Source organism: Drosophila novamexicana, unplaced genomic scaffold (genome assembly GCF_003285875.2).
Source record: "Drosophila novamexicana strain 15010-1031.04,08,12 unplaced genomic scaffold, DnovRS2.1 tig00004560-arrow-pilon, whole genome shotgun sequence".
Taxonomy (NCBI): Eukaryota; Metazoa; Arthropoda; class Insecta; order Diptera; family Drosophilidae; genus Drosophila; species Drosophila novamexicana.
Window position 1 is genome coordinate 3,264,304 of NW_020825054.1, and position 26,234 is coordinate 3,290,537.

The following is a 26,234-nucleotide window of genomic DNA, read 5'->3' on the forward strand; positions in this document are numbered from 1 at the left end:
GATATTAATTTGACAAAATACATGCCAGTTTCATGAATATAAATGCCATGTATTGAAAGGTATTGCCATGTATTGAAATCTCTAGATAAGTTTCATGGGGCTCTTGTAATACCTTGCCCCATACGGCTCCCCACCCTGAAGACAGCCAATATGGATAGCCGGCACTCTTGGTGGGTTGATTTATGAATGTATGAATACCGCGTTATTAAAACAAAAGTTGTGTCTAATAAATCAAAATGTAGACTCCACGATGAAGTTAGAGGAATGCTTAAATATTATGTTGTGTATTATTAGAATACGTGAAAAGAAACGGAAATTCAAATCTATCGTACTCTTTTAGGTAAATTCGATTACTAATTTAAATGTGTAATCGATACTCGACAACTATTATCTTCAACACGGGCTTACCGATAGTCTAGAACAGTTTAACTCATTTGGCACTGTTAATAATTTGCATTTTTAAAACCTCGCCAAAAACCTGCGACTACTTTTATCTTTGGAACAAAAAGTAGCTGTTACCATCAGCGCTGTTAATAACAGTTCGGTAAAGAGTTACAGTTTTTGGGTGCCCACAAGTGTACGGGATGCTGTTAGATTTGGTTAAAACAATAATAATACGAATATAAAGAACGCCTGCTCCGAGCTATGATAAAATGGAAAGTAACAAAAATGAGATTCCAATACCAGGTAAAGTCCTCATTAATGTTAACGAGCAAACCTGTCGCGTTTGCTTGGAATCTCACGAAACAACATTGAGCCTTCACGATGAAATTGAGTTTAATGATTTGAATGTTGAGCTGTGGCAGCTGCTAGAAAACGTATCCAATTTGAAGGTAATAATATAAATCATACTTCAAGCTATGAACTTTGTAACGTGAACGAAACATTATTTGCAGTGCGCTTGGAACGAACCCAATTTACCCACACAGCTGTGTCAGAGCTGCACGCGTCGCCTGATCAGCGCCTACGAGTTTATACGAGAAGTAGAAAGGTCCAATCAAACGCTGCAGGAGTTATGCAGTAGTAAGGAGCAGGATCAATCGGCTGAGGATCATGTGGATGTGGATGAGTACGAAGAATTACCGCACCAGGAAGTGGACCTGCTACAATTGGAAGAATGTGAATCAGTCATTGAGCTGCAAGAGGTGGAGCTGCCGCCTGAAGCCCCGGCCTATGAGGAAGCGCCGTATGAGGAAGCTACTTATGAGGAACCAACGTTTGAGGAACCTGCCTATGAGGAACCTACATATGAGGAGCTGTCTTTTGTGGAACCGCCATGTGAAGAGTTGCCCAATAGCGACAACGACCCCAGCGATTTGGTAACTGAGTCTGATGCGGACATAATTTACGATGCCGATCAATCAGATGATCGTCCCTCGCAGCTAGGAATGCGCCTGGCACATTCACAAAACTTTATGTACAAATGTGCCAGCTGTCCACGCATTTTTGCCAAAAACAAATCGCTGTCACGCCACTTTGCAACAGCTCACAGCCAAGCGGCTGATGTAGCGGCTCAGGAGCTGGCTAAGGAGCACAGCAGCAGTGGCGCACTGATCTGCGAACATTGTCCGCGCATATTCAAGCGTCAGGATACACTGCGTAGACACATGATTGCATTTCACCCTGAGGTAGTCGCCGCTAGCGGTTATTCAGAAGATGCGATAATGAGCGTACCACCAAAACGCGCAGCCAAGCGGCGCGAATGCCCCCATTGTGGCATAAGCTTTCCTGTCTCCAGCCTGACTATACATATACGTCGTCACACTGGCGAAAATCCATACAAGTGCGATCAGTGCGACAGGGCATTTCCACGCAGTCAAGATCTTAGTCTGCACAAGCGTCAGCACACTGGAGAGCGCCCGAGCGAATGCAAAATATGCGCCAAGAAGTTCATTTCGCAAAACAAGTTGGCGCGGCACATGCGTCTGCATACTGGCCATCGACCCTACGCTTGCGATAAGTGCGACAAGAGTTTTGTGCAATCTAACGATCTGAAGATTCATATGCGCCGGCACACGGGCGAACGACCTTATGCGTGCGGCGTTTGCGGCAAAAGCTTTGTTTGCGGCTCTCTTTTAAACATTCATCGCAATCAGAAGCGACACTATGAGACTGCAAGGGAAGGAGCTGATAGCTTCGATCCTGATCCCTATGAAAATAGTCGCGTGAATAAGCGTCGCGCCGAGGACATTGAACGCATGCGACTCCAGCGAGAGAGCGACACGCACACAGCTATTCTCCGGCCATACAGCTGCGGCGTTTGCGGTGATAACTTCAAGAGCGGAGCCCTACTCACAATTCATCGCAATAAAATGGCCCACTACGAGATGGGCAAAGTGGACTACGGTGATCCCTACGAGCAAAGAAACAAGCAGCAGCAGCAGGCGCACCAGCTCAAACTTGAGCACGAAGATTAGTTTTTAAAAGCGCAGCACTTAAACAGTTTTTAATTTATGGTTAAGTCTTGTCAGAACTACACAAAAAATGCAATTTTCCTAGTTACTCATGATAGACTTTTTGCATATATACATAAGCTTAAATAATGATAAAACAGCTAAATATGTACATACATACATATAATAAATATACGTAAATTATAAAAATAAAAAAAATGTTGGTTATTATTATCAATTCACGTAAGTTTTATAATTATAAACATGAATAAATAAATATAAAAAAATAAATATTTTCATTTGAGCTTTGGTTCCTTGGTTTTTTTTTTCGCAACTTTGAACCAGATGACAACAGCTGTAACTTTTGTCAGATGCGTAGCAATCTTTTTTGAAGGGGGCTTGAAAGAAAGAGCGGCTCACAGAATGCCAGCTTGAGCTAAGTCGTCTTTTGATATGTGTATGAAATTACAAAAAGTATGGCTACATTTTGTTTGATATGCAAATAAAATAACTTTTTTTTACAATATGTACACATACTGTTTTTTTTTTTTTTAATGCACATAGTATTTATATATTATATAATGACAGTAATCCGGGCTTTTAATGATGTCCAACTGTTTCAACAAAACAATTACAATCGAATAGCTTTTTTATTTGAAAAATGTAATGCCATGAAATTTGTTTCAAAATTTAAGCGCGTTTTCAAAAATAAGTTTGAAATTACAAAATATATAAACAAAAAATTTATCGATATGCTTATATACATATGATTGAAGCCTTAGTTAAGTCATATATTTTGAATAAAATATGCCACACACGTCTTATTTCGCACTCAAAAAACGTCCCTGTCTACGTCTCTGGCTTTTACAGCTACAAGGGGTAGGTTTGCTATTTCAACTTTAGGGTTGCAATGCACTTGCACTTGCGTTGAAGCATAAAAAGAGCATAAGACCAATACTTTTGTCGTCGTTAACTTATGCAATTGGCATTTATAAAATCGGTGACGTAATAGGCCAGGTATTTGCATAAAAAAGAAAGCAAATACAAATTGAATCGGATAGCTTAAAAAACGAGCCAGTGCGTTAATTGTTTGCATAATATGCTCACAAAGTATATCAACAACTAAATGTAAGGCGAAAATCAATAAGCATGTGTTTTTGTCTTCAAGTCCAATTAATACCCAAATTATAACCACAACAGAAAACAAGGTAAAGTCGCCAAAATGGACGGAAGCAAGCTTGAGGCAGACAACTGCGAGCCGGATGTAGATGTTTCACAATTCATGCTAAATGATTTGCAACTGGCAGCTGAGCTGGGCAAAACGCTGCTCGAGCGGAATAGGGAATTGGAAATATTGTTGAAGGAGCACAAAACCAGAAGCGAGGAACAACAGCGGGAAATTGTGCACTTGCGAAAACAAATCAATGCCATGGCCGAAGTCAATGATACGCGTTTGAAGGTCTACGAACAGCTGGAGGTGGGCATACAGGATTTGGAGCGTAGCAATCATCGGCTGACGTTGGAGAAATCACGGGACAAGAAACAAATCAAATCGTTAGGAGCTAACATTGAATCTCTAGAAGCACGCTGCGATGAACTCAACCAGCAGTTGGAGGAGACCCGGCAAATGCTAACCACAGAACGGCGTAAAAACGAAAGACCATTGCAGCAGGAACGCTGCACTGCAGCGAGAAGCTCTGATCGGCCCTGTTTACCCAAAATATGGGCTGGCAATGATCGCGAAGTTGCCGATTTGAATGCGACGCCAATAGACAACGGCCCATTTGCTGCAAATGCCAACTCAACGGGTGTCACGGAAATCTCCCAGGCCAATGGATCGATGGCTTTCAGTGATGTGGGCAGTCCAGAGGAGATTATTGAAGCAGCCGCTGCTGCTGCCAGCAAGGCCGAGGATAATGAGGAGCTGTTAGGTCTGATAACTGATTTGGAGTCAATAAGACGTGACTTCATGGCGGAAAAGCAACGTTGTTGCGAATTAGAGGAGCAGCTGGTAGCCATCATTCAAGAGAACCAAACACTTCAGAGCCGAATAGCCATCACCAGCACAAACGAGGAGATGATGTCCATGCAGGATGAGTTCTCTCTGTTAGATGATGTAAGGCAAGGTCAAATGTGCAGTCGCTGCCTGCGCGTCATGGAGGAGCAGGCATCAAACAATGACGGGCAATCGTCAGTAGCCCAAACCGAAGATGGACCGGAAGACGATGATCGCAGTCTGTTGGGCAGTGAGTTTAGCTCCCAATTGGCAGGTAATTGTGCTGAATTTTCAGCAAAGCTCAATGCAAACGAAATCCTCGAGTTAAAGAATGCTGGCAGTCCGAATCCATACCGAGACTTGGTGGAGAAATATGAAGCTCTGTTGGAGGTGCAGCGCACATCAAATGTGCGTAAAAGCAATGCAGCTAACGACAATAGCGTCCAGCTTTCGAAGGAAATTCACAACGCCGGCGAATCCAATCGGGGACAGCCAGAGATCCTTAACGTGGAGGCCAACCAAGCAGCATCTACTACTGCTGACAAAAATGCAAAGACTGTGCGGGGACGAACGTCAACGGAGTTTTCAGAGGCAGAGACCTCGTCGTCGGGCTTTTCGGATGAGACTAGCAACAAGTATACACAGACGGATGAGCGACCAGGATACTTTTTGTGCTCGATCAGCAATGGCGAAGAATGCAAGCTAAGCATATATGACGACGTGAGTCCCATCGACTCACATTTCCAGAGCCGTCCGGAGTACAGGGAGCTGTTTAAAGAAATCTTTGGTGTGTTGAAAAAAGCCGCCGACAACAAAGAGGATGGAGAAAAACTGAAATTGTCGGATGAGGATAGCGCACAACCGAATTGTTCAACAGGCCCAATGGTCGATACAGCAGCTAACGAAGAGTTTTCAGTGGACTTTGGCGATGATACGCAGAGTATTATCTCATCCGTGTTTTCAGATCAGTCGTTTGCCATGTCCGAGTGCGTCACTAAGCTGGAACGCAAGACGGCCAAGAAGCATATTAACGAATGCAAAAATCAAGAAAACAGGCTTTCCCAAACAAGCTCCACATCCATCGCACAATTGAGTGGTACAGGCAAAACTGATGGTACCAAAACCATCGAAGAGAATGGTCGCGTACTGACTCCACTGAAGCGCGAACCTCTGGAATATTTGGCAGTTGGCGTGGGCATTAAGAAGCGAAACCGTCGCAAAAACCGTAGTCTACATAACAATGGTGGCCGCATCGAGTCGCCGCTTGCACAACCCTCACCGTTAGCACAACCATGTCCACCACACAGCGCTCGGCGTACACGTAAAGACTTTGTGCCAGTCCCTCCCGAAATGTTAGCGACGGAGCGCGTTTGCCGTAGGGCGCAAACAGATCGTGCCAGCACCGAATGGAATGGTTCACCGATGGTAATCTATAATCGGAATATGAGCGCATCTCGCGCCAAACGTACAGGCCGTGTGATCGAAGTAAACGGCGTTGAATTTCATCCAAATACGGTGTCCCAAGAGTTCCACAAGCTCAAACGGCTCGATCTCTCATACGCCGAAGTATTGCGCCGTGCTGATGCATGCGAACATCAGAGTCAGCCGATGCGTGTGCAACGAATGCAACAGTCACGCTGGAACAACAAAAGTCAGAACAATCGTCGCTAAGCTTATTTATAATTATCTGTATTTGTATAATTTTTAACTATCAACTTTTGCGAACATATTCCATTGCTTAGCAGTTGCTTCAAGGGGACATCAATTGCCTGAAATTGTATCGCATATTTGTTCCTCTTCAAGTTTTAATATGTAATCCATGCCCTCTCCAAAGTGATCAGTTTTTAATTTCTTTACTATAAGTTGTATGTAATATGTAATATTTCCCAAGATCGTTTTCATTCCAACTAATTAACCATAATTTTTAGCATTTTTCTCGCATTTTCCCTCAATTGTATAATTTAGCCATACTATTGACGTACGAATAATTATACGTGTTTTTTTGTAACTATATTTGCGATATACCAATTCAAATCTACCATTATATGTTCGCATATGTATCAAGTTCTAAAAGATATGTATTTAATAAATAAGCATGTGTGCCAAGTCTAAGATAACTGAAACAACACGCAGCGACCAAATCTTTTCGAAATATATATTGATTTTTTCATTATATCAATAATGCTGGTCAAAGGTCAGGTAACTGCTTTGGAAACCTTTCGGTCTTGACATTTTGAGATAATCTGCAATGAATTTAGCTCGTATACTTATCATCTCAGCCCAGATAAGACATGTGAGGTAACAAACTTTTAATAGTTTTTGTATATTTTCTAAGCTGCATTAAAGAGTATCATCAAAAACAGAAAATCCCATTAGCATAAATTACTTGCGCTTTCGCTGCTGATGTGAAGCTGAAACAGACGAATGGGAATTGTGTGTGCTGCGCGAATTGGAGCGCGATCGAGTCCTCTCTCTATGTTTACCATAGCTGCTACTCTGGTGGCTGCGACTACTGCTGTGTCGCGAGTTTCGACGATAGCTGCGGCTGCTTTTTTCCTCTGCTGACTGGCTGGAATCCCGCTGATGACGTCGCCGTCGTTCATGACGCTGTCTGCTATAGGAAACAGCATGACGCTCACGATTCCGATCGCGTTCACGACTCTCTCGGCTACCATGATGACGGTCATAATTGTGCATACTACTGCTGCCTTGACCCTTGTGATGCGCTTTACGGCTTGAGTCGCTTCGCTGCCTGTGACCGCTGCTACCTCTGCTCTGACGGTGGCTGCTATGCCTATGTTTTTTGACAGCGGCGCTGCTCCGAGTACTGCTTCCCTCGCTGTTGCTGGAGGTCTTTGAACTGTTGGAGCTGGTATTGCTGTCGCTACTTGAGCTACTGCTGCTGCTGTCGCCGCTGCTGCTAGAGGACGAGGACGATGACGATTGGCGACGTCTGCTTTTTGACTTTTTAGATGTTTTGTTTGCTTTGTCGAGCGCCTTGTCAGCAGCACTTAGTATACTTGCCATAGATTCGGGCATTTGCAACAAATTGGTGGCCGGATTAGGCACCGGCTTTAGTTTCTGGGGCATTATGCTGTTTTGCGCCGCCGCAACTGCAACCACTTGGCTCACATAGCTCTGGGGCTGTTTGCCGTCCTTGTTGTCGCTGAAGCGTGTTGTCCGCTCCTTGCGACTGAGGCGTTTTCCTATAAAATTGTTGACAAACTATTTAAAATGCTTTGCCCACAGGCACATTATTTGCACATACCATTGAATTTTTGCAGCTTGTCATTGGCAGAAGCCGTCGTTGCTGTTTCTTCGGCAGGCGGGTCTGTATGCCGCTGCTCGGTGAGAGCGCAATGCCTGGCAGCCTCAGTTCGCTCCAATTCCTGCTTGCGATGTTGCTGCAGTTTTTGCTCATCCAATTGCTCTTGCAGCGACACACGCTCCTCGATGTCATCGATGACTCTTGCAAAAGCACGTTTACTTTTTCGTATGCGTGCCTATAAATTATGTGATTCAGATAACAATATGGTATTAATATATATTTATGGAAAATAACCAAGGCACTGTACCTTTAGCTCGTCTGCGCTAAGCTCACTACTTTTATCCGCGGATGAATCTAAATTGCGATCGATTTGGTCGCCATCGTTATCATCAGCATTGTCTTCGTCGCTTTCACTCGAAGAATCGCCATAGACAGCTAATCCTATAATTCAAATCAATCAAGTGCTAATTGTTGCTGCCAGGCATTCATTGAAAAAGCGCGGTTTTGGTATTTTATTATTTGGGACTTGTACATTTATTTATTTTACTTTTTTTTTTTTGATATTAGAGTTTTGGCAGACATAGAAAAAGTGACGAAAAATTGAGTGCAAAAACGGTTTGTCCGGCTCGAAATATATTTAGTTGAATATTTTGAAAATTTGAAAGTGGTCAGACTAATTTAAATTGGACAGATCAATCAGAATTTGTGAAAGATAACACAAATGGATAGTTAGCCAAACCCGTTCATTGTGTACGAAATACGGGAATAATACTATGAGGGTTGTGGGGTAAGCTAAATTCAGACTACCTATTTAACAATAGTGTTCAAGAACTTAGAGATAAATTGTAATTTGTTACTTACCCAAATTGCCGGTAATGGAGGACAAGGCGCTTTTGCGAATCACTTGGGCTGATGACGCTTTTGATTTACATACACATAGTTATATATATATATAAATATATATATATTACGATTATATAGAGAAATTCAGCATATGATTGGATTGTTTGTTTCAAGTATTAAGCAGTGACATAAAGTAAAATTAATTTTCAAACTAAAAACGATTGCTTAAGCACGCCAAAATAAGGACGACTTCCTCCCAGGGTGAGGTGAACAATTCCAAACATTTCAGCGCGGGCTTATTTTAAAGTTATGGCTCAACTTACTTGAGCTTTTGCCATACAGGTATGACAATCGCACACACACTTGTACTTACACACTCACCCAACCCATACACACAGCTTCACACACATTTTGTCACTGTAAAAAATCGTTTGCGATAAGCTTAATGTTCTAAAGTTCATATAATGTACCTTTAGCGCGATGCGCTTTGAGTGTTTCGGTAGCAATAGCTGCAATCTCTTCATTGGTGGTTTCCAGCAGTATTTCGGTTAGTGTGCGACGCACAACAAGCATCTATAGATTGGTTTTTGATATATTGGTTGCGATATTTCAAATGCCTGTCGGTACAAAGTGGCGCCAGATAATGAAACCGTTAACCATCAACCGTTCATTTACGTCAATTAACTGACACGAATTTAATATTTGAATTTTGTGTTTAGTAGCGAAAGCCAAAAGGGCAGTTGTAGTATTCCAAATGAATTTACAACCATAATAAATAACATAGTAAAAACTTAGTAGTTTCTTTTTCGCTTTCTTACAATACTTTTTTTAAAAGCAATTCTGTAAGATATTTAAAACCATGAGATGGTATGGGACTACATTTACAAATTGTTCCAAATTTCTGTTATAAGATAGCGTTCGAAATCGGAAACTTTTCAACGAGCATTTAATTTTGAAAAATATCATTAAAAAAAAATATATATATATTCAAATGGTCTAAAAATTAGAGTTAGTAGAACATCAAAACATTTTTAGTTTGATTGATCCACCACATTGAGCGTTCACTGTAGCCTAATTTGTACTACTAAATGTGTTTTATTTATTTAATATTGGGTATCAACTTCAATAGCGCGTATTTCGAATTTGGATTACAGTGCTTATATTGCCAGCAACAGGAGCACGGACCGGTTTAAGGTTTCATTCCCTGGATGAGCACACCTTGTGTCAAAATAGTGATGCCTACCAAATCCGCCAGTCTTTCTTCGTAGTTTTTACCACTTAATGCAGCTTCAGCATTGGCTGCCCTTGCAACAATTCCAACATTCTGTCGACTGTTCTGCTGTTGCTGCTGTTCCTCCTCCTCGTCGTCATCCTGCTCTTCATCGCTGTGACTGCCTTTACTCAATACATCATTACCTATTAGCTGAGCCAGGTTTGGCGCATGAGTTGCCTCCTCAGGAGCGGCAATTGAATCTTCGCTGTCGCTTGCCTGAATTTCAAGTTCATGTTAATTGCAAGGCGTTCTGTTAAGTACGTAGACCCTTTGGTCTGCTGTGCATTGCTTGTGTGCATTTGGGCAACCAATTTAATTTCATGTTGCACTTGGCACTTGCACAAGTTAAAATTGAGTCAAATGCAGCCAGAGACACACTGCTCTACTTACCACGTTCGACATGTTCAAGATATTAACAGATGTTGTTAGTGTTTTGCTTGATACTTGCTTAACATTGAATGCTGGTGACTCGGTTTCCGGCGTTGGGGGTTGTTGTCGCTCTAGCTGACGTTGCTTTTCACGTTCCATTTTCTCCAAACCCTCTCTGCAAGACATAAAAACAAGTCAATAATTATAAGAAGAACGAACAAATTATTGTCGAGTACCGAGGAATACCCGGCCTGATGTGCAATATATGCTATATTAACTGTTCGGTAAGGATAAGATATTTTATTAGAGCCTAAAAACGGGATGTGGTACAAGCACAAAAGCCGTACGGTGCTTATATAACAACTATTTGCCATTTGCACACATCTCCTGTTAACATATAGAACCGAAATATCACTGATCTGTTTGAAAATCTAATTTCGAACTAATTGCTGCGATAAATGCTAAGTCAATCACTTATAAACTAACTCTTTGAATCGTTTTGTTTTTAGTTTGGGCTTACCTTATCCACGCAGGCAACATTTTACGTTTGTTGGCATCAATTTCGGTGCTGACGCTACCGCTACCACCGCCGCTGATGCTGCTAATAATAGGCAGAGGCTGCTGTGTTTGCTGCAGCAGCTGCGCTGGTTCATTGGGATTACAGACGTTGAGTTTCAAGAGCGATGGAATATGGGCTGTGGGATTGTTGCGCGTTGACCAATCATTCCACTGTTGAGTATCAGAGCCGACTAGTTTGGGATTAAGAACATGCATCTGAGTACATTGCGAACGGAATGGCGGTGATCACTCACCCGCATCGTTGGATGAAACTGTAATGTGCACATCATTTGGGCCGCCAGCCATCCATTGTGATTGCGTAACTACTGGCGGAGGGGGTAAATGATCAATGCTATGCATTGCACGTCCAATATTATCATTGTCCTCGTCATCCAAATCCATGTCCATTTCGGCCTCGCCGTGCTCCTGGTAGTGCGTTTCAGCTTTAGGCTGTCGTTGGCGCAGCTCTTGTTGATGATGGAGGTGGTACTCTGGCGCATTGCTTATAATCGGCGGTGGAGGCGCAATCGGAATATTCACGCTAAAATTAGCAAGCGGCGGCGCTGCTGACGAGTCACGCATGTGTATCCACTGCTGTGCTAATTGCGCCCAGTCTATGCTACCCTGCATGTTCATTGGCATAACGGGTGCTGCAGCTCCTAATGGATTACCGACTCCAGGACCGGGAACCGGACCAGGTCCGGGACCTGGGGCAGTTAGAAAATGTGGTGGTTGCGCCATATATTGATTGTGTTTGTTGAAGCCCAGATCGGCATTGGTATTGCCACTGGGGAACATGTTGTTTGTTATTATGATTTACACTATATTCTAGTTTGCACTAAAGTTTTACACAATTTTCTAAACGATTTTTCGACTTTTACGCCATTTTCTTGCTCTATACATATAGACATTCGCAATGCAGCAGTAACACGTTGGATATTAGCGATATTTTTGTATCTGTTACTTATAGCAAGTATTTATGTATTGATATATACAAAGTAACAATGACATTTTAGAGGGTTTCTAAAGTCAAAGCCAATAATTAAAATAAAAATATTCTAGATATATGTATTCACACTAAAATTAACAAATTCTGCTGCAGGGATTCAAAATCACTTTATTGCCATTCACTACACATACAACAATTGAAAGCCTTGCTATCGGCATTCACCCGGAAACGCATACACGCGCTTCCAATTCAAACAAACGGCATTTTATTTTCACACAGGTCACAGTAATTCAGCCCAAGAATTTTTACCAATTGACTTTTTAAAAGCTTTCAATTGGCATTACAATTTAATTTAGTGTTGTTTATAACATGTCGCACAAGCCGAACAATGTATTACGTGCTAAGGAAAATGCATTACTCAAACCAGGAACTGGAACTTCGGCAGCAGTTGCTGCAATTGCCATGCAAAAAAAGCAATTGTTAACAAAGAAGGTTGTATACTTAGTAATTCGGGCTTAAAATTAATTTTGCATTGTGACAAATATACATATATCATTAGCCCACAACTGAAAGTTTGGCGACAGCACCTGGCTGCAGTCAAACTGGCGCACAATTATCAAAACCGGGGACAAAGGCTATGATGGTTGCACAACAAAAACAACAGATTACAGCAGCGACTGCAGCAGCAGGATCCACAAAAAAACTGAACACGGCTTTGGCTAACACCGAGAATCAACCGCCGTCTTCAATCCCTGGAAACAGCACTAACACAAACGGCAACAGCACTGATAAAGACAAGACTGGTAAGTCAAATCAGCATAATCAGTAATTAAATCAAAAACATGGTTAGATACATCTACACGCAGAAACAGAAGCAGCATCGGCAAAACCCAAAAAGACATGGGCGTTGAGCAACTTTGACATCGGTCGCCAGCTAGGGCGAGGTAAATTTGGCAACGTGTATTTGGCGCGCGAAAAGGAGTCCCAGTTTGTCGTTGCCCTGAAAGTACTTTTCAAGCGTCAGATTGGCGAGACAAATGTAGAGCATCAGGTGCGACGCGAAATTGAAATCCAATCGCATCTAAGACATCCGCATATATTGCGTTTGTATGCCTATTTTCATGACGATGCGCGCATCTATTTGGTTTTAGAATATGCACCTCAAGGCACGCTGTTCAGTGCTCTGCAGGCGCAGCCACTAAAACGATTCGATGACCGTCAATCGGCCACATATATCAAGGCGCTTTGCTCGGCGCTGTTGTATCTGCATGAACGTGATATTATACATCGGGACATTAAGCCGGAGAACCTTCTTTTGGGTCACAAAGGGGTCTTAAAGATAGCAGATTTCGGCTGGTCGGTTCATGAGCCAAATTCGATGCGTATGACGCTCTGCGGCACTGTCGATTACCTACCACCCGAAATGGTGTTAAACAAGCCGCATACCAAAAACGTCGATCTATGGAGCTTGGGTGTGCTATGTTTTGAGCTGCTGGTGGGTCATGCGCCATTCTATTCGAAAAACTATGAGGAGACATACAAAAAGATACTTAAGGTGGACTACAAACTCCCAGAGCACGTTTCTAAAGCGGCAGCTCATTTAATATCCAAGCTATTAGTGTTGAATCCCCAGCATCGAATGCCGCTAGATCAGATCATGCTGCATCCATGGATTATAGCTCACACACAATGATGCACTGAATTGTAATCTTAAACTCATTTTATACTCTACTTGTATTTGATTGTTTCAGTTTTTATGTTTAAATTTTGTCTGAGCGCCGGTTAATTTAATTATCTCATTAAAAAATATATTCAGATTAAGAGAACAAAAAACATTTATGATTATTATTTATGCAATTAAATTCATTACGCTTCAAATAAAGTTTTTTGTGTTTTAAAATGTAGACACAGTTTGTTCGTTTCGATTTGACTTACGATTTAACTAAATTATCATTATCATATACTTGAATAATAAATGAGTACAGACACAATTGTTTAAAGCAACGAAAAAATGCAGCTTTGCAAGTTTTTATCACAGAAAACAAAGTATATACTTACAACTTCAAGACAGATGAAAAACACTAAAGCCATCAAATATTAGGAGGAAGAATTCGACACAATTTTTTTAACACACAATAACCCAATGAGCGCTTCAGAGCCGGCTATAAGAATTAATTAAACATAATCACAATTTACATATATACCGCTTAGTAAGATACTTTGAATTCTTAGATTGTTTTGCAGCTATAATTAATTTATCTCACACTGTCTCCAAAACTTCAAATATTTACTTGAATACATACACTGAACAAATAGATATAAATAAATGTATAAGTAAATAAATTTTGAAATTTTTCAAGTACTAACAGACGAATTATCAATTAAATAGTTTTTAATGTTTAAATAACAATATAGAAATGATCAAAAAATTGAAATGTTGTGCACTAACCGGTTTTTTACAAATCTAATTAAATATTGCACTTTGCAACAGTTTGCGAATACAATCATATTGCGTGGAATTTCTGCCTCCTAATTTTCAATGAAATCTTATTGATGAGAATGGGACTGAACCTTATCAACTAAAGTGGCTGGTATTTGATTTTACCTTGAAGAGCTAATCAGATTTGCCAGTAGAGATGCCGGTTTAAAATACTAATGTATAGCATAGACTATTAAATCTACAGGGAATCCTCTAATTTCTAACAGGCGAATCGGCAGCCGCCTTGCGTGCGGGCACGTTGTAGTCATCCTCTAAAAAATGTATCTTAAGAAAGGTGTCGATAAATAATATTAATCAAAATTACCATCTTGATCCTCATCCATGCCATCGTCCAGATGCACAGCATCGGCAAACTCCTTGCCCTGATCTCCAGCGATTTCATTATTTAAATTGTCATTGTCGAGCAAGTGCTGGGGCTGCTTTACCGCCACATCCCCCAACATAACGTCGTCATCGTCGTCACCTCCACCCCCACCAACAGCGGCTGCATCTGCGGCCAACAGTTTGTTATCCGCTTCAGCAGCATGACCAGCTCCAACATCGTTATCAAATAAATTGTGTTCAGCGCCTGGCAAATTGAAGTTTTGTTCGTTTAAGGCATCCTTAACTTCATGCGCTCCAGAGTCAATTATTCCTTGGTTTTTATTAGACTCCAGATCGTCCAGCACATTGGAATATCGATTGTTCTTTTCGTTTTTGGGCAGCTCTTCGGCTGCCGTATCTACATCCGCCGCTGGCTCACCTCTGCCATCGAAATTATCAGGAATAGGTGCCACATTCTCAGGTAGCTTGCGTTCTATTTTAGCTTCAGCTGATGGCTTCGCTGGCGGCATAACCAAAGGCGGCTGACCACTACTGCTGCTGCTACCTACGGCTTTTGGTGCCAGAGAGGCATTTTGTGATGCTTCGGCATTTGGAGTACTAGAGTTGGACTTCCGGGGCGCGCTTAGCGGCGAAACGGCTCCAGCGGCTGCGGCAGCGGCGAGTACGGGCTGATCTTGCTGTTGTTGTTTATTGGTTTCATCCGCTAAAGTTTTCAGCCCTTTGGGCACAATCTGAAAATTTTCAACAGAATTTAGTATGAGGCTATTATTATTGCGCAGATCAAAGCGCTGCAAATGTTGCTGTTTCAGTTCCAGCAGCCGTTCCACACCGACACCATGGCGTTTAGTTGTTGGGTTAGTTGCTTGGCTCGTCTTAGAGACGCCTATTCTGTACAGTCCTGGACTCACTTGTACTTGCTCGTTGAAAGACTTTTCGTTGCGGGGCTTCTCAATGCTGTGCGCTGGCTGGGCGGGACTGTAGTGATGTGTGGGCGTCGTGTCCGGGCTCAGCGACCCGACTGGCTTAACAAGTTGGTGTTTCGGTTGCGCCTGCGCCTTTAATTCGCAGTGAGCCTTTAGTTCGCTAAGTGCTTCCTCTAGGGTGTGTGTTTTGTGTTCGGATTCCTTAAGAATCGCCTCGTACTTATCCTTTAAACAAAAAAGCAAGCAATCGAAAGATTAACTTTCTGGTGACCGAAAGTGCGCATTGAAAATATAATTAGGTTACTGACGCACCTTCCAGACTGTTGCTTCGTGCTGCTTGTTGTCCTGTTGCAGCTGCTGTAACTGCGCGATCAATGCATTTGTATCTTCGATGTGCTTCTTCTTGCTCTTGACGCATTCAGCCTGTAGTTCATTGTGTTTGTCCTCGAGTATTTTGTATTTGCTAATTTGCACATCGTACCTCTGTTGCAGTGTACGTTCTGCGTCCTGTTGCTTTTCATACTCATCCTGTATACTTTGCTTTTCCGCACGCATCACCTCCACTTTCTTCTCTGCCGCCAGCTTGTTGTCAGTGAGCGCTGCATAAAATAAAAACTTCATAAAGGAAAACTAAGCGCCATATCGGTGGGATGGCAACTTACACTGTAGCCTTATGTTCAATTCCTCCTGTTTTTGTTCGCAATGTTGGCGAAAAACTCGAGTCTCGTCAAGTTGCTGTTGCGACATGTGGTAAATGACAATCATCATGATGAGCACAACAAACATGCTCATCAGAATGCATATTCGAACGCGGCCCGAACGAGCAAAACGTGCCGAACTCATTGTCCAAATGTTATAACTTTAGCTGTACTTATCTTTCTGTGTACTTATCAACAATATTATTGTGTCCAACTTGACGAAACGAAGAACTAATCGAAATGATTTCAAGTGCTGTAAAACGGGTTTCGAGTCTCTTGGACACACTCTGTCCGAACAAGCGTTGCCAGACTCTGGCGCAATCGATAAATTAAATTCTCTGAGCTTTCTACCTAGCAGTTTGTTAGCTACAATAAAAACTTAAATGAACAGTACACGCCGGCAGTCCGTTGGGAGAGTTCCCGTTGCAGTAACCGCATTAACACCCTAAGCTTTTGTTTAAGTGTTTAGTGTCGCACGCTGACGACATAGCGCCGAAAATCGTAGGAAAACAAATACTCATATGTATATTTCGTTTCATTGCATATATTCATACATCATATAAAAGTTGTATATTAAACCAAACTATTATTTGTAAAGTGAACAAGTCAATTAACACAGCTGATTGCAATAACAAATAAATATGTGAGTTTGGCTGCTGTTGTCTTTAATTTCAACTGCGTCGACGGCACACACGCCAATCAACTTTATAAAATTTACCCAAAACGCATACATATATGTACATATATTCATGCGTACGTATTGATATTTCGCACTAACATACACATATATGCACACAAATAGGTACACGCGCAGTTATGTATATACATGTATGTATGTAAAGTGTGCATCAATCAATTTAATTTATAACGTGGTGCTGTCTGCTAGCCAGTGATAAACAGATGTACATCAAAATTACGTAAAAATGGTCAAAAAGTAAGAAATGACAAAAACATTGACCTTCTTTTAGTTGCACTACCTGTTCTAATTCAACAAAACACACCACAGGCCGAAAACAAAAATCTCAACAAACGCAAAGTTGTTCGACTTGCAGTTTTCAGGCAGTAACAGTAATCGATAATGTGAAATGGCTTGATAACAGCAATTAAACGACAAATTGTACATACACCCAAATGTATGCATTCATATGCATATACAATTTACAAATTGTATATGCGTATATGTGTATGTATGTGTTGCTCTTTAATCTAAATCGCTTTATAATGATATAACGATTTTTCTTCGAGACATTGGCCCAAGCAGCATTTTGGCCTTCTACAATGCGGTGTTTTTCGGACCGCATATCTTTATGTCTACAATAATTCTGTTGTTAAAAATAATAATATAAAAAGGCCCACTTCGCTTATCTGCCGCCCTCTACGGTAATACCGTTATTAAATTTCGGTTAACTGATCATTTAAAAGTACAATTCAACTTTTTAAAAGTGATTTTACTAATTTAATTATCGCCTTATTGCTAAAAATCACTAGTACACACTTGCGTAAACAAGTATATAGAAATTGACATAGTGAGCATTCCCCGCAAGCGCTCCCATTTGATATGGTTGCTAATCTCTGAAGAACCAGAACTCGCTTTTGTTGCATATCAATAAACCTTGGACCCCCTCCCCTCCCTGCCCGACACTCTGTATAACAAACCTACTGACATATCGCTTTTTCAATGTGTATGGAAAGATAAGCTTAAGACAGCGTATCAATTGTTTAATACAGACAAAACTTTAAGTATACACTTATCTTTAATAAGTAAATCCCATATGATATTTCAGTAACATATGTTGCATTTATTTGGTATATATTATTTATAAAGTGCCGGTAAACCGATTAAAGGTCGTTCAACCAAATAATTTTCTTTTATAGCAATAAGTTAATTTAATAATTATTTGCTTTTAGTATCCTCATTGTATCCTCATTGTAAAGTTACATGGCTGACTGGCAAATTTAGAAAGCTTCTCTAGCAGCTACAAGAAACTAAAGTTTGCTTAACTTTTTGCTGACCAATCGATCGATTGTTTTTGTAAAACTCTAAATCATTTATGAAGATTATTGTTGGCTTTTAGCATACTGATTGAATTCTTTTATTTTCTTTAATTCTAGCAAAATGACAGCAATACAACAGCAACCAGATGAACTAATAGCAAATCCGCCACTGCAATCTCCGCAGCAGAAGTTTGCGTAAGTTGTTTAAAAACTATAAAAACAAAACCTTACCAATTAAAAACAGTGGCAAACAACAAATAAAAATATAGATGGGTAAATACAAATGTATTTAGGTATTTGTTCATTTGTTTTGTAGATTAGTTGCTTTATATTTATTTAATTATTGGATATTACGTTCGCAGCCACTGATAAAAAGTCAATGACCCCCTATGGGGCCCAAAAACGCCTGCGCGTTCAAATCCAATGATATAATATTGCATATTGCAATCCTTATTTATTCACTCGCAATTTTGCTCTTGCATTATTTGTATTTTGAGGTGCCAACTATAAATAGCGCCAAACATTGAAAATCTGAGACATTTTAAAGGTATGCTGGCAGATTCCCAATTATTTTTAATATTCGCCTAATAAACAAACGAGGCTAAAGTCGAAATCTTTTTTTGCTATCTGTTTTCTCGCATCATTTTAAAATGTGCTCTGACCACCAATAACCGATTGTCGATTACCGATTTATCGATATAGATCGCCAGCGATAAGTGGCACATGCAGCAGCGCTGCTAGATCAATGTCAAGGTTGATTGCCTGGGAACTGTTGGTTGTTGTTGCACACACATAATGAATGCAAGGGTTAACGCAGTGCAAATATTTGTCAATTAGCCAATAAGAAACGACGCGCACTATTTAAATACCATATATACATATATATTTTACAGATTGCTACCGAAGATCATTAACGGCGGCATTGCTGGCATTATTGGCGTCACGTGTGTGTTTCCATTGGACTTGGTAAAGACTCGGCTGCAGAACCAGCAAATCGGTCCAAATGGCGAACGTATGTACACTAGCATGTAAGTGGGAATCTATGTCGTTCATTCCTGTGGGATCCATGCTAATTATGGTTTACATTCAATTCAAGGTTCGACTGCTTTCGCAAAACGTATTCTGCAGAGGGATATTTCGGAATGTACCGCGGCTCGGCCGTGAATATTTTGTTAATCACACCTGAGAAGGCGATCAAACTGACGGCGAATGATTACTTCCGACATAAACTTACCACCAAGGATGGTAAACTGCCATTGAGCTGCCAAATGCTGGCTGGCGGTTTGGCTGGTGCTTTCCAAATTATAGTGACCACGCCCATGGAGCTGCTGAAAATTCAAATGCAGGATGCCGGGCGTGTTGCCGCTGCCGCTAAATTGGCTGGCAAAAGCGTTGAAAAAGTGTCAGCCACACAATTGGCCACGCAACTGATCAAAGAGAAGGGTATCGTTGGCCTGTATAAGGGCATTGGTGCTACGGGCCTACGTGATGTCACATTTTCAGTCATTTACTTTCCACTTTTTGCCACACTTAATGATTTGGGTCCTCGGCGGAACGATGGCTCTGGCGAAGCGGTATTTTGGTAGGCATGATCATCCGATTTTCTTTTGCCTGATTTAATTGATTTATTTGTATGCATAAGGTGCTCCTTCTTGGCCGGTTTGGCAGCTGGCTCAACGGCAGCCCTGGCAGTCAATCCGTTTGACGTAGTCAAAACGCGTTTGCAGGCTCTTAAAAAGGCCGATGGCGAAAAAGAGTTTAAGGGAATATCTGATTGCATTAGGTAAGCTCTTATATATTTACGGTTTTTTTTTTTGTGTCTGTTATTTTTTTTTTTTAATCACCAGCAAAACTCTGAAGCACGAAGGACCCACCGCTTTTTTCAAGGGAGGTCTTTGCCGTATGATAGTGATTGCTCCATTGTTTGGTATCGCACAAACCGTTTACTATTTGGGCGTAGCCGAAGGCTTGCTGGGCGTACAAAAGAAGTAAATGGCATACGAAAGTTGTCCAGAAGCATTTCCTCTCTAAATGTTAGATGTACATGTATGCGCTAACGCTATTGTTGTTATTGTTAAAGCTGTCTAATTTCGATGTAAAAAGTGAAAGCGCGCTATTAGAATATGCAATTATTTATCCCTTGTAGATGTATATACGCACATATATATATATATATATATATATATATATATATATATATATATTTATATATATATATGTGCACATGTATGTGTATCTATAAAGGCAATAATAGAAACTATTACAGGCAAAAGAACTTCTACCCCAATGACAATAAGATAATTCAAATCAATGCTATATTATGTAAGTGTTTATTTTAGCCAAACATATCTATAAAATTGCAAATGATGTCTCTATAGATAAACATTACAATTAGTCTCTACAATTTGCCCGTTCTTTTGCCGTTATGATTATTTAGTAAATTGCATTTTTGTCTTCTTTTGCTTTTAGGCAACGAATAATGTAACTGTTAAAAACATTAAAGCAATATTACATATTGACATGCATACATATATTCTACAAAAACTGACATAATATTATTACGTTAGTGAAATGTACCCACATTTTATTACATCAATTATTATACGTTTTCAAATTTCAAGTTAAAGCATTTTAATCGATTGGCAACTGAAACGAAATCTGAAAGTTTTGCGTAAGTTTTTGGTCAGATTTAGATAAACTACATCGAATGGGTAACCGAATTTCCAACAGCGTCCTGCCCAGAGTCATTAACGGCGGTATTGCGGGCATCATTGGTGTAACATGTGTCTTTCCGTTGGATTTGGTGAAGACGCGACTGGAAAATCAGCAAATCGGTCCCAATGGTGAACCCATGTAAGTAATGTAAGCATTAGTGGCAATCCAATATTGGTCTCTTGTGCTTATCATTTATAATTTTCACTAGGTTCGATTGCTTCCGCAAGATTTACGCGGCGGAGGGTTACTTTGGCATGTACCGCGACCGTTAACGACTATTTTCGTTATCACCTGGCTACTCCGGAGGGAAAACTAACTCTGTTCATGCAATGTCTGGCCGGAGGTTTAGCTGGTGTATTTTAAATCATTGTGAGCTTTTAAAGATTCAAGATTTAAAAATTGATACATAAGTGTACACCTAGCAAAACATAAGTACATAGGACCTGAGGCATTATTTAAGGGCGGGCTGTGTCGCATGATTGCAGTTGCTCCACTTTTTGGAATAGCTCAGATGGTCTACTTTTTGGGTATGACCGAACGTATTCTGGATATTGAACAAAATTAGCCTGTGTAACTTAATTTTGTTATAATTTAAAATTTGATTAATTTTTTTCGACTACAACAATGTGGTTCATTTATTTGTATAAGATAATAAATAATTTGGCTATAAAAATTTATGTAATACTTGTTTGCATAGAGGAACCTAATATTTTTTAAAATTGGTAAGTCTTGAAAAACCGTCCAATTTTTAGCTGTATTTATTTATTAGTACTCTGTTCCCTAAGTGAATATTTGCTTGACAGTTAATTTCTCGAATCAAAGCCAGAGATTTGAAATTCGGGTAAGCTCCTCAAACCCGTCCGCGCCTGTCTCGACAATCTACATATCTCACAGCTTTGATGGTTAATTACATTGCCAGAAATGTAGACTTAAACCTTTTATGGTAGATTGAGGATGATTTTTCGAAAAGGGCGAAATTCGTCTAAAATTAATTTAAAAATAAAAACTTTAAAAGTAGGCTTGGTGCCCATCTGATTTTATACACCCGTTTTCCACGATGTTTTCACATTGGCGGTTGGTATTTTCCTAAACCCCATTTTAGCGCGCACATTTATCATAAATATTAGTAATTATGGGCACAAATGGATTTTAAATTTTATATATACCTCGCATCGAATGCTTAGTTCAATTAGTTAAATAAAAGCAAGCCGCATCTGAAGTGATACCAAAACTTTAATTCAAATTAAGGTTAAAGGTACTTTTTTACTTTTACTTTATTTATTTTTGAAAATATTCAAAATCGTCTTTAGTTTCTTCCTAATTTATTATTAAATATAGTAGTTATATTCCTCTATTTATATTGTCTCTCCCTTAACAAATGAAATATTTATTAGAGTAAAAAAATGAATATGTTCATGGATGAAGGAAGTTAGTTTTTGTGTGTAGGTGTGTACACATATGTGTGTGGCTAAGTTGTTGTAATGACGTAGCGATGCTGTTTTCCTAATTATATATATACAATAAAGGTCAAATGTGTATAATAGTATAATCCCTATAGATCCTCACTGACTGTTGGTCAACGCACAGCCCAAACCGTAAGAGTTAGGAAGGAGTCATTTTGACTGTAGTTTTGTGATGGTCGTTGTATGAAAAGTCAACTTCGAGGTGTGTTAATAGCGATTCCACCCGCAACTATAAAAATCTGGTAAAAAGGATTTTATGCAAATTTTTTTATTATCATCCGATCGACTTTCAGCTTATTTTTAAAGATCTTCGCTGATTTGATACATGGCCAACATTTGAGTGGAAAACGTTGATTCCAGTTTTTAGTTCTTTATTCATAGACTTCAAGCGCACAACTACTGAGAAAAGTAGTAGGCATAGTCATATAGTCTCTATCCATATTGTTTTAAGTTTTGATACAAATGTGGACTACACTTTTCTGCTATTTTTTTTAATGTATAAGGTGATTTTTTTTTGTTAATTTAGAAGTTAAAAAAATTATAAATTTCTTGTGATCTAATGGCAACTGAAAAGAAGAATATGGGCTTTTCGTAAGCTTTTGCTCAGATTCAGATAAACTACATCGAATGTGTAACCAAATTTCCAACAGCGTCCTGCCCAGAATCATTAACGGCGGCATTGCAGGCATCATTGGTGTGACATGTGTCTTTCCGTTGGATTTGGTGAAGACGCGACTGCAAAATCAACAAATCGGTCCCAATGGTGAACGCATGTACACTAGCATGTAAGTGATGAAGCATTAGTGCCAATCGAATATTGGTCTCTTCTGCTTATTATTTATAATTGTCTCTAGGTTCGATTGCTTCCGCAAGATTTACGCGACGGAGGGTTACTTTGGCATGTACCGCGGCTCAGCCGTAAACATATTATTGATCACCCCTGAGAAGGGAATCAAACTGTCCGCTAACGATTATTTTCGTTATCACCTGGCTACCCCGGAGGGAAAACTAACTCTGCTCATGCAATGTTTGGCCGGAGGCTTAGCTGGTGCATTTCAAATCATTGTGACTACGCCCATGGAGCTTTTAAAGATTCAGTTGCAGGATGCCGGTCGTGTGGGTGGGCAGGATTTAAAAAAGGTGACTGCTTGGTCTATTACCAAGCAGCTTGTGAAAGATAATGGCATCTTCGGCTTATACAAGGGCGTGCGGGCCACTGGCGCGCGAGACATTACTTTCTCCGTCATTTACTTTCCACTCTTTGCCTTTTTGAATGACAGTGGACCCCGAAAACCAGGCACCTCTGGTGAAGCCGTCTTTTGGTGGTCCCTTATCTCTGGGCTGCTATCGGGCATGACCGCTGCTTTCTCGGTCACACCCCTAGATGTGATAAAGACACGTTTGCAAGCCATTAAAAAGGCGGACGGCGAGAAGGAATTCGACGGCATTTTCGACTGTATCAAGTAGGTTTAGGCATCATACGAACTTTTTTGATTAGAAAACACTGATACATTATCCTACTCCTAGCAAAACATTGAAGTACGAAGGACCTAAGGCATTCTTCAAGGGCGGGCTGTGTCGAATGATCGTAATTGCTCCACTTTTTGGAATAGCTCAGATGGTCTACTTTATGGGTATAGGCGAGCGTATTCTGGGCATTGAACAAAAGAAGTCTGTCTGAGAAATGCATGTCATTCATCTCTTATTTCAATGCAATGCAAATTTTTGGTGGTTAGTAAGTTAGAAGGTGAATGTTTTGGTAATAGCAGGGTTTCATCCTTGTAATATTTTAGCCTTAATGAGTTATGTATACAAATTCAGCTCTGACGCTGAATAAAAGAGATTATCCTAATTACTCAATATTATTCACGTTTAAATACCAGCCCCTTATTCGAAATATAAGATTTAATATACTGCTGCGTGGGGTCAAAATGAAAAGGAGCACATCATGAAGGTAAGATAATTAGCGTATGTATGTGGTTGCGTTAATATTAACCCTAAATCATTTCTGCATAAATTCAAGGAACAAAATACACTTAAGTTTAATTAACACATGAAGGTATTTATTCGTATTATTATTTCAGTTGATAAGTAAATTTAAATGATGTATCCCAAAACTGGATATTTATATATCAGCCCGCGTCTCTTATCACAATAAATTCAAAACTTTGTCACTACCACACTTTATATAACATCAGCTGGTTGGGTGCTTGGCGTGGGCCCAGCATTAGCGCTCAAGTCCATATAACGACTGCGCTGCCAGCGACCCAGTAAGGCGCGATACCATTCAAGAAAGATGGCCTGCCGGTACATGACGATACCCATTTGTAGTATGAGAAGACCCATAATTGTAATGAGGTTCATAATTTCCCACTCGGCAAAGATGACAAACGCCCAAATAAGGTAAACTCGTATTCCATCAGCGAGCAGACGATTAGCACTTGATGAGAACTTTGCGATCGAAAGTCCCACACAGTTGTAAATGGCACAGGAGCATGAAAAGCCGACAAGTGCAAGGATTAACATTGTGTTGCCACGTAGCTGCGGAATAAGGTCGCCTAGATCATCAAAGACACCGCGCGAGCTATCATTGAAGGGCACAACACTAGGAATAAAGTTTAGGCAAATCGCTGACAAGATCGTGATAATAATTCCAAATAGTCCCTGCCAGCCAGCAGCTTGGATGGGCACCATATCGGAGGCCTTCAAATGCTTCTCCTCGTACACATACTGAAAGGCCTGCAGCACTTCAGCAATTATTACCAATAAGTCGCCTGTCAAAATAGTATTGTGATCCGTATGCGGTACCGTTTGATTATCGTATTCCACCCGCTGGACATCCAAGGCCAATATGTCCACGATGCCGCACGTCATGGTGAAGATGGCTAGCCAGTGGCGTGTTGTCAACGTTTGGTTCAAGTACATGTTGCTGAACAGGCCCACAAAGATCAGCGCAACGCCTGCAAGAGACAAGACATACTAAAGGGGCTGAGTCGGAGCAGACGCGATTGTTAATAAACGCACCCCTTATCATTTGAAAACTTGTAGCATATGTCAAGTACAAGCCAGTGAACAGCAAAATGGATGCAATTGTACGCAGAAATGACGGCAACAACATGCTGAACGGATGAAACTCATTGCTGCCGCTGGTCACAACGAGATTTTGATCTGTGCTAAGCTGGTCAAGACATAAAGTGAAACCATTTTTAATTGTACATGCTATCTGGCTTTCTACTTACCCCGCGTCGACTCATTAGCGCATAAACCACCTTGTAAACTCCAAAGCAAAGAAGTTCGCCCAAGAACATGAGCAGTGTTAAGAACACAGGATGCTGAAAACGATGCAGCTTTTCATCGCTGCCCTCTACTAATTGAATGCTCGTCCATCTACAATTCATTTTACAAAAATTAATTGCTTTGCAATATGCGCAGTTTTTAATTTCAATTCACTTACTTGATTAATAAAACGTTTATTGTGCCGCTCAATACGAATAACAGTGTTAGAAAAACACGATAATCCATTTTAAAACATTAAATATGTTGCAATTGCGGACTTTTAATTAAATTACAGCTTATTGACGTTCTTTGTGCAACTCAAGATGTGCAACGATAACGAAGACCACAACAGATGATGTGCAATTAGTCTGAGTTGCTATTATTTGTATATGTGTATGTATATAGGTATATGCATATGCCTGAAACCAGCCAAAACTTGATTTTTATCGTCTTTAAATGCACCTAGCTGAGTTATTGCGCTTCTTGTAGCCTTAACAATTTTCTTTTGTAACAAAAACTGCAAATTTAATTGTACATTTTCATTTGCCAAGGCTTACCAGACCATCAGAATCACGACGGCGTTGCCAGATTTTGCGAAAGAAATAACAGCTGTTTTTTGTTCTAAAAAACAACTCTACCTTGAACGCGCCAGATTAAAGATAATACATTTTTTTTTACTCTTTTTTTTATT

The 26,234-nt window shown here is 40.3% G+C and overlaps 8 protein-coding genes across 20 annotated transcripts; 5 read left to right on the forward strand and 3 right to left on the reverse strand.

Moving 5' to 3' along the window:
• The first annotated feature begins 585 nt into the window (after positions 1-585).
• On the forward strand, positions 586-2,562 carry LOC115770961 (zinc finger protein 624). Its single transcript, XM_030716430.1, has 2 exons — positions 586-833; positions 897-2,562. Exons 1-2 carry the CDS (start codon positions 654-656, stop codon positions 2,415-2,417), a joined length of 1,701 nt encoding a protein of 566 aa, XP_030572290.1. The 5' UTR covers positions 586-653; the 3' UTR covers positions 2,418-2,562.
• Positions 2,563-3,159: 597 nt separating this feature from the next.
• On the forward strand, positions 3,160-6,605 carry LOC115770957 (cerebellar degeneration-related protein 2-like). The gene is made up of 2 exons (XM_030716426.1): positions 3,160-3,521; positions 3,594-6,605. The coding sequence occupies exon 2, from the start codon at positions 3,616-3,618 to the stop codon at positions 6,058-6,060; it is 2,445 nt and encodes an 814-aa protein (XP_030572286.1). The 5' UTR covers positions 3,160-3,521; positions 3,594-3,615; the 3' UTR covers positions 6,061-6,605.
• Positions 6,606-6,693: 88 nt separating this feature from the next.
• Positions 6,694-11,671, reverse strand: LOC115770956 (arginine/serine-rich protein PNISR). Of its 2 annotated transcripts, XM_030716425.1 has the most exons (10): positions 11,551-11,671; positions 10,955-11,487; positions 10,663-10,891; positions 10,164-10,317; positions 9,744-9,989; positions 8,971-9,073; positions 8,519-8,575; positions 7,965-8,098; positions 7,658-7,892; positions 6,694-7,595 (listed from the first exon to the last, which is right to left on the reverse strand). In XM_030716425.1, exons 2-10 carry the CDS (start codon positions 11,439-11,441, stop codon positions 6,772-6,774), a joined length of 2,469 nt encoding a protein of 822 aa, XP_030572285.1. In that variant the 5' UTR covers positions 11,442-11,487; positions 11,551-11,671; the 3' UTR covers positions 6,694-6,771. The 2 variants fall into 2 exon arrangements, with proteins under 2 accessions (XP_030572285.1, XP_030572284.1); XM_030716424.1 differs by having other exon boundaries at positions 10,955-11,664.
• Positions 11,672-11,770: 99 nt separating this feature from the next.
• LOC115770962 (aurora kinase C) lies at positions 11,771-13,456 on the forward strand. The gene is made up of 3 exons (XM_030716432.1): positions 11,771-12,141; positions 12,209-12,452; positions 12,516-13,456. Exons 1-3 carry the CDS (start codon positions 12,019-12,021, stop codon positions 13,340-13,342), a joined length of 1,194 nt encoding a protein of 397 aa, XP_030572292.1. The 5' UTR covers positions 11,771-12,018; the 3' UTR covers positions 13,343-13,456.
• A 59-nt stretch (positions 13,457-13,515) lies between these two features.
• Positions 13,516-16,334, reverse strand: LOC115770641. Of its 2 annotated transcripts, XM_030715992.1 has the most exons (5): positions 16,059-16,332; positions 15,709-15,995; positions 15,382-15,621; positions 14,454-15,204; positions 13,516-14,400 (listed from the first exon to the last, which is right to left on the reverse strand). In XM_030715992.1, exons 1-5 carry the CDS (start codon positions 16,237-16,239, stop codon positions 14,342-14,344), a joined length of 1,518 nt encoding a protein of 505 aa, XP_030571852.1. In that variant the 5' UTR covers positions 16,240-16,332; the 3' UTR covers positions 13,516-14,341. The 2 variants fall into 2 exon arrangements, with proteins under 2 accessions (XP_030571852.1, XP_030571851.1); XM_030715991.1 differs by having other exon boundaries at positions 14,454-15,621; positions 16,059-16,334.
• A 142-nt stretch (positions 16,335-16,476) lies between these two features.
• On the forward strand, positions 16,477-21,438 carry LOC115770642 (mitochondrial glutamate carrier 1). Of its 8 annotated transcripts, none has more exons than XM_030715995.1 (10): positions 16,939-17,028; positions 18,207-18,284; positions 18,983-19,117; positions 19,186-19,671; positions 19,732-19,872; positions 19,937-20,077; positions 20,356-20,760; positions 20,820-20,942; positions 21,013-21,173; positions 21,227-21,437. In XM_030715995.1, the coding sequence occupies exons 1-7, from the start codon at positions 17,018-17,020 to the stop codon at positions 20,426-20,428; spliced, it is 1,065 nt and encodes a 354-aa protein (XP_030571855.1). In that variant the 5' UTR covers positions 16,939-17,017; the 3' UTR covers positions 20,429-20,760; positions 20,820-20,942; positions 21,013-21,173; positions 21,227-21,437. The 8 variants fall into 8 exon arrangements, with proteins under 8 accessions (XP_030571859.1, XP_030571857.1, XP_030571860.1 ...); XM_030715996.1 differs by having other exon boundaries at positions 20,356-20,411; positions 20,559-20,760; positions 21,013-21,437; XM_030715999.1 differs by lacking the exon at positions 16,939-17,028 and adding an exon at positions 16,477-16,737 and having other exon boundaries at positions 21,013-21,437.
• A 1,296-nt stretch (positions 21,439-22,734) lies between these two features.
• On the forward strand, positions 22,735-24,434 carry LOC115770906 (mitochondrial glutamate carrier 1-like). 4 transcript variants are annotated; one of them, XM_030716349.1, is made up of 6 exons: positions 22,735-22,858; positions 22,918-23,052; positions 23,122-23,730; positions 23,795-24,002; positions 24,061-24,221; positions 24,291-24,372. In XM_030716349.1, the coding sequence occupies exons 1-4, from the start codon at positions 22,827-22,829 to the stop codon at positions 23,946-23,948; spliced, it is 930 nt and encodes a 309-aa protein (XP_030572209.1). In that variant the 5' UTR covers positions 22,735-22,826; the 3' UTR covers positions 23,949-24,002; positions 24,061-24,221; positions 24,291-24,372. The 4 variants fall into 4 exon arrangements, with proteins under 4 accessions (XP_030572209.1, XP_030572208.1, XP_030572207.1 ...); XM_030716348.1 differs by having other exon boundaries at positions 23,795-23,998; XM_030716347.1 differs by having other exon boundaries at positions 23,795-24,221; positions 24,352-24,434.
• On the reverse strand, positions 24,430-26,069 carry LOC115770904 (solute carrier family 35 member F6). Its single transcript, XM_030716343.1, has 4 exons — positions 25,722-26,069; positions 25,507-25,654; positions 25,292-25,445; positions 24,430-25,227 (listed from the first exon to the last, which is right to left on the reverse strand). Exons 1-4 carry the CDS (start codon positions 25,787-25,789, stop codon positions 24,452-24,454), a joined length of 1,146 nt encoding a protein of 381 aa, XP_030572203.1. The 5' UTR covers positions 25,790-26,069; the 3' UTR covers positions 24,430-24,451.
• Between the last annotated feature and the right edge of the window lie 165 nt (positions 26,070-26,234).

Excerpts from the sequence above, each read along its gene's own strand:
- LOC115770961 (XM_030716430.1), top strand. The coding sequence starts at position 654 with ATGGAAAGTAACAAAAATGAGATTCCAATACCAGGTAAAGTCCTCATT. Across the intron at positions 834-896 it reads AAAACGTATCCAATTTGAAG|TGCGCTTGGAACGAACCCAA; the intron begins GTAATAATATAA and ends CATTATTTGCAG.
- LOC115770957 (XM_030716426.1), top strand. The coding sequence starts at position 3,616 with ATGGACGGAAGCAAGCTTGAGGCAGACAACTGCGAGCCGGATGTAGAT.
- LOC115770956 (XM_030716424.1), bottom strand. The coding sequence starts at position 11,498 with ATGTTCCCCAGTGGCAATACCAATGCCGATCTGGGCTTCAACAAACAC. Across the intron at positions 8,576-8,970 it reads CAAAGCGCATCGCGCTAAAG|CGTCATCAGCCCAAGTGATT; the intron begins GTACATTATATG and ends GTAAATCAAAAG. Across the intron at positions 8,099-8,518 it reads CTCCATTACCGGCAATTTGG|GATTAGCTGTCTATGGCGAT; the intron begins GTAAGTAACAAA and ends TTTGAATTATAG.
- LOC115770962 (XM_030716432.1), top strand. The coding sequence starts at position 12,019 with ATGTCGCACAAGCCGAACAATGTATTACGTGCTAAGGAAAATGCATTA. Across the intron at positions 12,142-12,208 it reads AGCAATTGTTAACAAAGAAG|CCCACAACTGAAAGTTTGGC; the intron begins GTTGTATACTTA and ends ATATATCATTAG. Across the intron at positions 12,453-12,515 it reads CACTGATAAAGACAAGACTG|AAACAGAAGCAGCATCGGCA; the intron begins GTAAGTCAAATC and ends ATCTACACGCAG.
- LOC115770641 (XM_030715991.1), bottom strand. The coding sequence starts at position 16,239 with ATGAGTTCGGCACGTTTTGCTCGTTCGGGCCGCGTTCGAATATGCATT. Across the intron at positions 15,996-16,058 it reads ATTGAACATAAGGCTACAGT|CGCTCACTGACAACAAGCTG; the intron begins GTAAGTTGCCAT and ends TATTTTATGCAG. Across the intron at positions 15,622-15,708 it reads ACGAAGCAACAGTCTGGAAG|GATAAGTACGAGGCGATTCT; the intron begins GTGCGTCAGTAA and ends TTTTGTTTAAAG.
- LOC115770642 (XM_030715994.1), top strand. Across the intron at positions 18,285-18,982 it reads TCTCCGCAGCAGAAGTTTGC|ATTGCTACCGAAGATCATTA; the intron begins GTAAGTTGTTTA and ends TATATTTTACAG. Across the intron at positions 19,118-19,185 it reads GAACGTATGTACACTAGCAT|GTTCGACTGCTTTCGCAAAA; the intron begins GTAAGTGGGAAT and ends ATTCAATTCAAG.
- LOC115770906 (XM_030716347.1), top strand. The coding sequence starts at position 22,827 with ATGGCAACTGAAAAGAAGAATATGGGCTTTTC. Across the intron at positions 23,053-23,121 it reads GAACGCATGTACACTAGCAT|GTTCGATTGCTTCCGCAAGA; the intron begins GTAAGTGATGAA and ends AATTGTCTCTAG. Across the intron at positions 23,731-23,794 it reads GGCATTTTCGACTGTATCAA|CAAAACATTGAAGTACGAAG; the intron begins GTAGGTTTAGGC and ends TCCTACTCCTAG.
- LOC115770904 (XM_030716343.1), bottom strand. The coding sequence starts at position 25,789 with ATGGATTATCGTGTTTTTCTAACACTGTTATTCGTATTGAGCGGCACA. Across the intron at positions 25,446-25,506 it reads CGCTAATGAGTCGACGCGGG|CTTAGCACAGATCAAAATCT; the intron begins GTAAGTAGAAAG and ends TGTCTTGACCAG. Across the intron at positions 25,228-25,291 it reads AAGTTTTCAAATGATAAGGG|GCGTTGCGCTGATCTTTGTG; the intron begins GTGCGTTTATTA and ends TGTCTCTTGCAG.